Below are 11,393 nucleotides of genomic sequence, written 5' to 3' on the forward strand. Positions count from 1 at the left end.
TACAACCATAAATGAAATGATCGTGGGGCATTGATGGCTGGGAGGCCTCGTCCGAGGAAGTTCAGCCGCCAGGTGCAACTCTTACTTCAGAAGACGCCACACTTGGCGACTTGTGCGTCGGTGATGATGAGATGATTATGAGGACAACAGACAACACAACACTCAGTCCACGGGCGGAGAAAATCTCTAACCCGGCCGGGAATCTAACCCAGACCAGAAGCGTGATAGGATAGCACGTTACCCCTTAGCTAAGCAAGCGCACTTAAGCATATAAAAGAAAAGACAACAAAGATAACAACTGAGCGAGGAGGAGAAAAGAAGATCTGTATAGAAACACAGAAACAATCACAACCCCAACTTGGAAGACGAGATTCAAGTTTTATGGTCATATTGACAGAAAGAGTGACAATAGGCTACTGAAGAAAATTTTTAATTTCATTTCCAAATTAAAAAACTCCACAGGATGGCTGGAATAGACAAGTAAGGATTGGAGAAAATTTAATGTCACGGGAAACGCCATAAAGGGCAGGGAAAATTTCAGGCTACTATTAACGCCAAAATTTCCTATCCAACAACAAAAACTAGGATCTAGGAAGGTGACGCCAAATGAAGAGAGGCAGGCCGTCAGCCAACACATGAAGCTGTGGAAAGATAAGAAGAAAACGATTACCATAGTCATAGGTTCAAAGCGATCTAAAGCTGGACAAATTCTGTAATAAAAGAGTTATTTATAAATGCCCCTACCGATGGGATTTGTGGAACCTGCAATGCCTTCAAATACCATGTACGAGATTTTCGTATTTCTCGTTCACCATGCATAGACTGTTAGTCCTATAGAAAAGATGAATAGGATCTTTTTGTAGGAAATTTCATATACGATATATTTTCGCTGGAGGCCATATTTTCGAGTTGTTCAAGAAAAACTAACAAACGCGACCTTCAAATGTACCCCCATTCCCACACTCAGTCCATACTGGTCAGGATTTTCTGCACGAATTTTTCCCACATTCGCCCTTTGTTGGTCTTCTTTGACTGGTCTTATTACACCACCGGCTTAGTCGAGCACTTAAAAATTGTAAAATTGACGTTTGTGGGAATTTAGCCGAACAATTTTGTGGATTTTAGTAGCATAAAATAAACAATTACACCGTTGTATTCGTCAGGCATTCTCATTACAAAACTACTGCGCTTATGAGGATTAAGTTTGGGTCGTACTGTCAACGCAGTTAGTTTTAGCATAACGTTTACAAAAGTTTTTCTTTAATTACCCTAATGGTCACATTTAGATTGATAATGTTAACGAAATAGCCGAGTACGCTGATCGTCTAACAGCCCAATCAATAGAGACCAAAAAAGTTCGAATATTGGGAATAGTTCGTGTAGTCGGAAATTTTTGGACAGTGTTAAGAGCAAGTGCCATAACATGTGGGAGACCAGTGTGGAGGTGGATGTGCATTTGAAGGTCATTTTTGTACATTTTGCTTGAATAACTCGAAAACTGTATCCCAGTACAAAATTTAACTGCATTAAGTGTCCTACTAACGGCCCCATTCATTTTTTGTATGATAAACAGCGTGTGAGAGAATATGAAAATTTCACGAGATTTTTGAAGGTGCTGTGGGTTGCATGCAACCCATTGGTAGGGGAGGCTAAGTCTCCCTGTGAGGCAGCTAAGACAGGCAACCCTAAATATATCCAGAATGAATAAATATACCGAGATGCGGTTTTCGCCAAATTATAGCGGACAATGTGGCAAAGTTCCTGATGTTGGTAAGTAATTTTTATCGTTTGTAGACGCTTAATTACGAGACAGGCTTCGTTTTTTTCTAATGGAACTGCATACTTTTTCTGTGGGATTTAAAAGAAGCTTCTAGGAGAACTTGAACGACATTACATATACAGAACTTGATTAAATAGTATCAAGATAGCTGCGTCGCAAACCATTGTCCAGCTAACAGGAGAAGAGATTCCACAAATGTCTGTCCTTTTACAACTCAGGTATGGTTCTTGTGTTACCTTTGTGTTTGAACCCTGTCAGTCTGTGTTTTGCTGTTGTAGCAGTTACTACTGAGACATTCACAATGTGTATGACAGTCGAAAAAGTGAATATCGTTTATGGCGAACGTCACCAAACTATTAGAGCCGTGGTACGGTTGAATGCTGAAAAGAATCCACGATCTGTCTTTGCAAACATTATAAAAAGAGTTCTATAAAATGGAAGTGTGGAAAGTGAAATACGCCAAGGAAAAAGAGGAGTAGCTTCTGAAAGAAATGAAACTAACATTTTAGCAGCAGTAACACACACTGAAAATGTCACTAACAAGCATCTCGGAAGTACGAGGGGGGCCGGTCGGAGTGGCCGTGCGGTTCTAGTCGCTACAGTCTGGAGCCGTGTGACCGCTACGGTCGCAGGTTCGAATCCTGCCTCGGGCATGGATGTGTGTGTTGTCCTTAGGTTAGTTAGGTTTAAGTAGTTCTAAGTTCTAGGGGACTGATGACCTCAGCAGTTAAGTCCCATAGTGCTCAGAGCCTTTTTTTTTTTTTTAAGTACGAGGGGGATCAACCAAACGAGTGTTCGGCGAAAGCTGCATTCCATCGCATTTCATCCTCTTCACATTCCACTGCATCTACAGCTTTATGGCAATGACTTCCAAAATTGATTACAGTCTCCGAATGTTAATTACGAGAAGTGCTAAGTGATGTGGCATATCTATGCAAAATTTTATTTAAGGACGAAGCATTGTTTACAAACCATGGAGAAGTCAATCTTTGCAATATTTATTAATCATCAGTTGAAAACCAGCGCCGTTTCAAAGAAGTGGATAAAAACAACGACTCTGGTATACCAATGATTGGTGCGTGTTTTTTAAGACCCACACCATTTGCCCCGATTTTATTGATGGAAATCTAAATACACTCAAGTACCTCGAGTTTCTAAGAAATGCTGCTGTCGCAGTTATTGCAAGACGCCCCACTGGGCACAGGGCAGTCAGAGTAGTAGCAACATGGCAGATGTTCCTCTCCTTCGGTACGTGTAATGGCAGAGCCTCTTAAGAGAACATTTGGAGAGGATTGGAACGATCGTTCAGGAAACGCAAAATGGTCTGCACACTCACCAAAAGTAGCCGTTAGTACTTTTATCTGGAGCAAAAATTAAAACATGCGGTCTACTACGAAACACCGACGACTCCCGAAGGCATGAAATACCACATAACACGGGCCTGTGCTACAATTAACTCCAGATTAAATTGAAAAGGGAGTATTGTTTCTCCAGAATCACTTTACAGCGTGTAGCAATGCTTAAGGTCAACATTTTGAGCACCTGGTATAGCAGCCGTGATAACAAACACACGAACAGAACCTGTGTTACATGGTTGCTTGTATTTGATATAATAAGACAGACCTTTGTGCAACCTCTTCTTCTGTTTTGTGGCGCTATTATCTTGATACTGTTTGATCAAGTCCCATCCGACAAGTTATACTGTTGAAGTTCTCTTAGAAGTTTCTTTCAAATACCACAGAAAAAGTATGTAGTCTCATTAGAAGAAAACAAAGTCGCTGTCGTAATTCGGCGACTATAAACGATAAAAATTACTTACGAACGTGAGGAAATTCGCCATATGTCTTTGCTATAACTTCTAGAAAACAGCACCCCGGTATACTTACTCTTTATGTATATACTTGCGATGGCCTGTCTAAACTGCCTCACATACATATACACTCCAAGCAAAGAAAAAAAGTAAAATAAAACGATGCATCACGAAGGAATTAACCGAATGAGACGCAAATCGGTAGATGTGATTTACATGTGCAGACAGACAAATTATTACAATTTCAGAAAAATTGGATGCTTTATTCAGGAGAAAGAGCTTCACAAATTGAGCAAGCCTATAACGAGTTGGTTATTCGCCTAACATTGATTGACAGAGTTATTGGATGTCCTCGTGAGGGATATCGTACCAAAATCTGTCCAATTGACGTGTGAGATAGTCAAAATCTCGAGCTGATTGGAGGGCCCAGTCCATAATGTTGCAACCGTTCTTAATTGGGGAGAAATCCAGCGACTCCTTGCTCTCCAAGGTAGGGTTTGGCAAGCATGAGGACAAGCAGTAGAAACTCTAGCCGTGTGCTGGCTGACACTATCTTGCCTAAATGTAAGGGCAGGATGGCTTGCCATGAAGGGCAACAAAACGGGGAGTAGAATACGGCGACGTACCGCTGTGCTGTAAGGGTTTCTGTATATGTACATCACCTCTACCTATGTCCGTCCCATTCGAATAATTCCTTCGTGGTGCGTCTTCTTTTTTTCTCTCTTAGAGTGTTTATCCACAGCATCAGATACTGCACATTGCGTGAAGGGGGAACAGGGGGAGTCTTCATAACTACATATCACCCGACTTACTTTCCTATTTCATTCCCTTGTGCCTTGTGAACGGGGAGGAACGACTATGAATACATGTCCAATTGTCTCTTATCTTACCATGACGATCTCTGCACGTGATTCACGAAGGAGACAGTAGACTCGAATACCGGTGTTTTAAATTTACCCTTCTACCAAAATTTTCCGTTTCAGTTCCCCGAGAATCTCTCTTGCACTTTAGTGTGGGTTGTTCTGAGCTGATCCTCGCACTGCTTCTCTGAAATCATTCGATGTCTGCTCTCATGTCTACTTTACCAGGACTTCGTATTCTAGAACAGTGCTTTGAAAATGGTCTAGTAGCGACTTGCTTTGGAATCGCACCTCACAGTCCCGAAACGTTTCCAACACTTTGGTTTGGTAACGAGAAACATAACTGAAAAAAGGTCGAAAAGACTGGAGCACGTGAAGCACAACACGATAACACACGAGCACGTGTCACTGAAAGCACCTATCCAGGAACTTTCCCAAGAGGTGATTCGAATCTTTCGTATGTTTGCATTTCGACTTTAACTTCTTCTAACCTCTCACCGAATAATGTTCCGGGAATTGAAGATTAATCTCAAATTTGTAGTGACGACTAAAATCATAAAATTTCTTCAATAGTGGGATGAAAAGTCTATTTCAGTAGAGACAAAGGGGGATACATACAGGAGAAGAATATGCTACTGATTAATTTCCGTTTATTATTCACATAAAAAACCGTCGCCAAGGAACACGAATTCGTGCAACAAACAAACAGTTCTACATAACCTAAAGTCAGATCTCCCTGCCGATACCGGGAAAGAGATGCTGTTGTATGCGGATTTTGTCGGTATAAGCTATAAAGATACACAGAAGAACAGAGAAGAAAATTGAGGATTTGTTAAATGATGCTCATTTTGTCTTTCAGACAGAGAGACAATTTTGACATTTGATTGATAATGGAAGCAATCCTTAAGAAAAATAAAAACAAGTTGATAGTGTATGTCGACCTGGAAAAAGCGTTCGACAAACGTTACAAGAAGCTCGAAATTCTGAGAAAAATGGTAGTAAGCTATAGGGAAAGACGGTTCGTGTACAGTATGTACAAGAACCAAGAGGAAACAAGTGGAGTGGAAGAGTAAGGACGAAGTACTCGGACTAGAAAGTATGTGAGACAAGGGTTTCTCGCTCCTGTTGTTCAAGCTCATATAGAAGAAGCAAGGACGGAATGAAAGAAAGGTTCAAGAGTGTGATTAAAATTCTAGGTGAAAGGATATCAATGGTAAGATTCGCTGATGACATTGCTACCATCGGCGTAAGTGGAGAAGAATTACAGAACGTGTTGAATGGACTGAACAGTCTAATAATTACAGAATCTGCTACCGCCGGCCGGGGTGGCCGAGCGGTTCTAGGCGCTACAGCCTGGAACCGCACGACCGCTACGGTCGCAGGTTCGAATCCTGCCTCGAGCATGGTTGTGTGTGATGTCCTTAGGTTAGTTAGATTTAAGTAGTTCTAAGTTCTATGGGACTGATGACCTCAGCAGTTAAGTCCCATAGTGCTCAGAGCCATTTGAACCAAATCTACTACCCACGCGGCAAAGTAACGCACGGGGCGACGAGGCAAAGAGGAGATAATGAACAGACTAGTATATGTAAGAGAGGCATTCCTAACCAAGAAAACTATTCTAGTACCAAACATCGACCTTAATCTGAGGGAGAAATATCTATGAATGTACGTTAGGAGCACAGTAGGTAAAGCGAAGAAGAAGAGACTCGAAATGTTTGAGATGTGGTCCTACAGATGGATACTCAGAAAGTAGAATGACTGGTAAGGTAAGCCTTGAGGAGGTTCTCCTCGCAATTGGCGGAGAAAATAATATATTAAAAACACTGAGAAGAGGGAGGAACAGGATGACAGGACATGTTATCAGGCAGTAACGTCCGTGATATTAGAGGGAGCTGTAGAGGGGAAAAACTAAAGCGCATTGGAATACATCAAACAAATTGCTGAAGATGTTGGGCACTATTATTATTCTGAGACGACGTTCGTTAATTTGTTCCAGGAGGTTGAAATGTTAGAAGTTTTCAGTGCTTGCACAGTCGACGACGTTAGCAAGCGGCCCCGTGGCGGTCCAGTCGCGCGTACTCACCCGAACGTCCATGGTGGCGGCCGTCTGTGGACTGACAGCGGCTCAGGCGGAAGAGGTGCGCAGGTCCAGCGGTTTGGTGACCCACCGCGCCCACCGCCTGCGTGGGAGATGCAGTTCTTGCACAAGAGCTCGCGATGGACCGCGCGCCGCCCGTGCTGTAATGCCGCCCACGATCGCTAACGGCGCCACTTTCTTTCCCCCTGGATGTGGCCGCCTTTCGGGAATTACCAGACCAGGACACACACACGCGCACACACACGCATCGTTTTCTCACCCACGCATGTGACATCGTTGCCTCAGTATACCACTTTTCTACATCTACATCTACATTTATACTCCGCAAGCTACCCAACGGTGTGTGGCGGAGGATACTTTACGTGCCACTGTCATTACCTCCCATTCCTGTTCCAGTCTCATATGGTTCGCGGGAAGAACGACTGCCGGAAAGCCTCCGTGTGTGCTCGAATCTCTCTAATTTTACATTCGTGATCTCCACGGGAGGTATAAGTAGGGGGAGGCAATATATTGGATACCTCACACGGAAACGCATCCTCTTGAAACCTGCAAAGCAAGCTACACCGCGATGCAGAGCGCCTCTCTTGCAGAGTCTGCCACTTGAGTTTGCTAAACATCCCCGTAACGCTATCACGCTTACCAAATAACCCTGTGACGAAACGCGCCGCTCTTCTTTGGATCTTCTCTATCTCCCCTGTCAAGCCGACCTGGTACGGATCCCACACTGATGAGCAATATTCAAGTATAGGTCGAACGAGTGTTTTGTAAGTCACCTCCTTTGTTGATGGACTACATTTTCTAAGGACTCTCCCTATGAATCTCAACCTGATGCCCGCCTTACCAACAATTAATTTTATATGATCATTCCACATCAAATCGTTCCGCACGCACACTCCCAAATATTTTACAGAAGTAACTGCTACCAGTGTTTGTTCCGCTATCATATAATCATACAATAAAGGATCCTTCGTTCAATGTATTCGCAATACATTACATTTGTATATGTTAAGGGTCAGTTGCCACTCCCTGCACCAAGGGCATATCCGCTGCAGATCTTCCTGCATTTCGCTGCAATTTTCTAATGCTGCAATTTCTCTGTATACTACAGCACCATCCGCGAAAGGCCGCATGGAACTTCCTCCCAATTGCCAGTCCAGCGCTTTACCACTGCGTCCCTCGTTCGGTGTATGTACTGAACACTGTTCCAAAGCACAATATTTTAAAACTGTAGATAAACTATGTTTTATTGCAGCTTATACTGTCGCTGAAGTGGCGATGCATGTATTGTACAATGCTCCAGACCATTATATTTTAAAACAATAGATTAAAATGTACCATTCAACCATATAGCCACTGAAGTAGAATTAGCAAGAGAGAAAACTATTTTTATCAGTTTGGTGCATAAATCTGACTTTACATATTGTCATTTTGGTATAGTGAGTGGAGCTGCGGACGCTAGAAAAACGAGTGTCAAATCGAGAAACTGGAATATATCTGACACATTGTTCTGTTTGGGGCCAATAGAGGGGTGACAGCAGCCGAGACAGCCAGAAACATTTGCGCCGTGTATGAGGATAATGCCATTGGACAGAGATCATGGCAGGAAAGTGGTTTTCTCGTTTGATGGAGGACTGTTTTGGCATTAGTGACTCTAGGAAGACATCCAAATTCGATGAAGATCGTTTAAACGCATTAATCCACAATGACCCATGTCAGTGTATTGGAGAACTGGCAGATGTGATGAACTGTGACCGTTTCGCCATCGTGCGACATTTGCGTTCAATGGGGAAGTCTGAAAAATAGAGTGTATGGTATCGCGTGCTCTAAGCCAAAAGCAAAAAATCAGCGCGTGGCCATATACCCATCTCTGCTGGCTCGTGATCAATTGGCTCGTGAACAACACCGACTTTTCCTATCCTGCATCGTTACTGACGACGAGAAATGATGTCTTTATGCTAACATAAGGAAAAGAAAGGAGTGGTTGGGTCCAAACAAAGCAGCAACTCTCCATACAAGACCTGCGCGCATCCAAAAAAGATAATGTTACGCATCTGGTGGAACAGAAACGTGTGTTGCACTACGAATTCTTTCCCCGAGGTGTAACCATCACTGCTCACATTTAGTACCAACAACTGAGACGCTTTACCGACGTAATCCAGGAACAACGACCAGGAAGACTGCATGAAGTGATGCTGTTCCACGACCGCTCTTCATTCTGCTACACTGACAGACAACACTATACAGGAGCTGGGTTCTGAAGTCATTCCGCGCCCACCTTACTTATATGACCTTGCGCTCTCTGATTTTCATCTTTTCCGCCCTCTGTCTAACAGCCTACAAGAAACTTCCTTTCCGGATGAAAACGTGCTCCAGAACAGTGTCGACGCTAGGCGAAAACTGAACGCCGACGACGAATCAGCGTTGCGAGGCCCCTTTCACTTTCCAGTCAGAAAGAAAATGTTAAATTGAAAGAACTAAACTATACACTTATAATAATTATACAAAAATTTTACTATTATCATATACAAGGATTATTGCAATGACAAAAATTACAGTCAAATAATGAACGCTAGTCTTTTCTCACATTCCGCGCCCTAAATATAACCTATACACTTATTAATTGCCACGCACCCATCAACAATGACAATAAGAAAAACCCTCAGAAAGTAGATACATATTGGGAATCTCTAGACCACGAACTTTCTAAAATCCCAACATCAAATGTGAAAATACTGTTTGCGGACTTCAATGCACAAATAGGCCAAGAAAAAAAAATACAAAAAAACAGTAGGAAACTACCCGGCTCACAAAAGGACAAACATAAATGGAGAAAGATTAATAGAACTATGCAAGGGTCATAACTTAAAATTAATGTCTACAAATTTCAAAAAACCTCCTAAGAAACAGAAAACATGGAAATCACCAAACACAAGTATTGGAGAGTTCCAGATAGATCACATAGCCATCACACACTATAATCAAAAAGAAATAATGAATGTGAGAGTTCGGAAAGGGGCAAACATTGTAACTGACCACTACTTATCGACAATCAAATTAAATTTCATACCACAAAGAAAGAAACAAATACAAAACAGGAAAACTCAAAAGATAGACGCAAACATCTTGAAAGAGAAAAGAGAAGAATTCTGTCAAAACATAGTTATATGTTCGGATAAATGGGAAAATATAAAAGAAGGAATGATAAGATCTGCTCAAGAAGTCGCAAAAATGAAAAAGAGAAAGAAACACGAATGGTGGGATGAGATATGTGAGGAAGCAATAGAACAAAGGATGAAGGCATGGAAGAAATGGCACTCAACCAAAAGTGATAAGGACTACCTGGAGTTCAAACAGCAAAGATCTTCTACAGCAAAACTCATTAGATCAGTAAAAAGACTATTTGAAAAGAACCAACTTACACAAATGGATAAAGATTTTAAGAGAAACAATAACAGATCCTTTTACAGCACATTCAGACAGAAACCACAAAAATATGTAGCACCAAATCTGTGTTTTAAAGATACCAGTGGAAGACTGGCAATGAATAATGAAGAAAATTGTGAAATATTAGCAAAATATTTTGAACAACTCCTCAACTGTCAGGAACCTAATGAAAAATTACCAGCCAACACCCCAAACACAGTAAACAATAATTCTGAACCCCCATGCCTCATAGAAATCAGAGAAATCATTAAAAACCTTAAGAACAATAAAGCACCAGGGGAAGACATGATAATTGCAGAAATGTGGAAAAGTGTGGATAATACAACTCAAGAAAAACTACTGGGAATAATCAATGAGATTTGGAGAACGGAACGTATACCGGAAGAATGGAAAACTGCATTAATCCACCCCATCTTCAAGAAAGGGGATAAAACCGGTGCAAATAACTACAGAGGGATATCTTTACTTCCGGTAACGTATAAAATTCTATCTAAGGCCCTACAAAACAGATTGGAGAAACAACTTGATCAAGAAATTGGTGAATACCAAGCTGGCTTTAGGAAGGGAAGATCTTGTGTGGAGCAAATTTTAAACTTGAAGTTAATTATTAAATATAGACGATTAAGAGGAAAAGACATCTTTATCACGTTTGTTGACTTCAAGAAGGAGTACTACTCCGTTGACAGAACAACCTTGGTTAACATCCATAGTGAGTTTGGAGCAGACAAGAAAACAGTCGCAATCGTCAAAGAAACACTTACGGATACCTATGCAAAAGTAAAGTTCCGTGGTGAGGTATCCAGACCATTCAAAATCAGAACAGGATTAAGACAAGGAGATGGGTTGTCACCTACCCTATTCAACTGTGTGTTAGAAAAAGTTATTAGAGAGTGGAGGAAGAAAACGACTGAAGAAGGAATACAAAAAATCAGATTAGGAAGAATAAAGGATGGATTACAAGTAGATTGCCTCGCTTTTGCTGATGACTTAGCGATTCTGGCAGGAAGTTTGGAAGAAGCAGTCAAACATATCAATATTCTGAATGAAACAGCAGAAAAAGCAGGACTGAAAATCTCCTTTGAAAAGACAGAGTACCTAACCAATGTAAAAGAGGCACCGAACAATATGATTACAAAGTATGGCCAGATAAAGAAGGTTTCTAATTTCAAATATTTAGGGGAAATCATCCAGCCCAATGCTTCAGATAAAGAAGGAAATAAAACAAGAACAAGAAAAATGGAAATGGCATTCCAGCTAACAAAGAATGTGTACAACAAGAAGTCAGTATCAATTAACGCAAAAATAAGGCACTACAACACTGTGATTAAGCCAGAGTGTCTGTATGCATCTGAATGTTTAGCAATGAACACTAACAAGGAAATGGAAGCTATAGCAAAAAAG

General features: G+C 41.4%; 1 protein-coding gene across 1 annotated transcript in view; it reads right to left on the reverse strand.

Annotated features, from left to right (window-relative positions):
- Window positions 1-6,557, reverse strand: part of LOC124549810 (glycine-rich RNA-binding protein 10-like) — an 80,468-nt gene extending 73,911 nt beyond the window's left edge. Inside the window, exon 1 of the mRNA XM_047125269.1 lies at window positions 6,534-6,557. Within this exon, the coding sequence (XP_046981225.1) occupies window positions 6,534-6,545 (12 nt within the window). The 5' untranslated portion in view covers window positions 6,546-6,557. The remainder of the gene's footprint in view (window positions 1-6,533) is intronic.
- Window positions 6,558-11,393: the final 4,836 nt, after the last annotated feature.

Source organism: Schistocerca americana, chromosome 1 (genome assembly GCF_021461395.2).
Source record: "Schistocerca americana isolate TAMUIC-IGC-003095 chromosome 1, iqSchAmer2.1, whole genome shotgun sequence".
Lineage (NCBI taxonomy): Eukaryota > Metazoa > Arthropoda > Insecta > Orthoptera > Acrididae > Schistocerca > Schistocerca americana.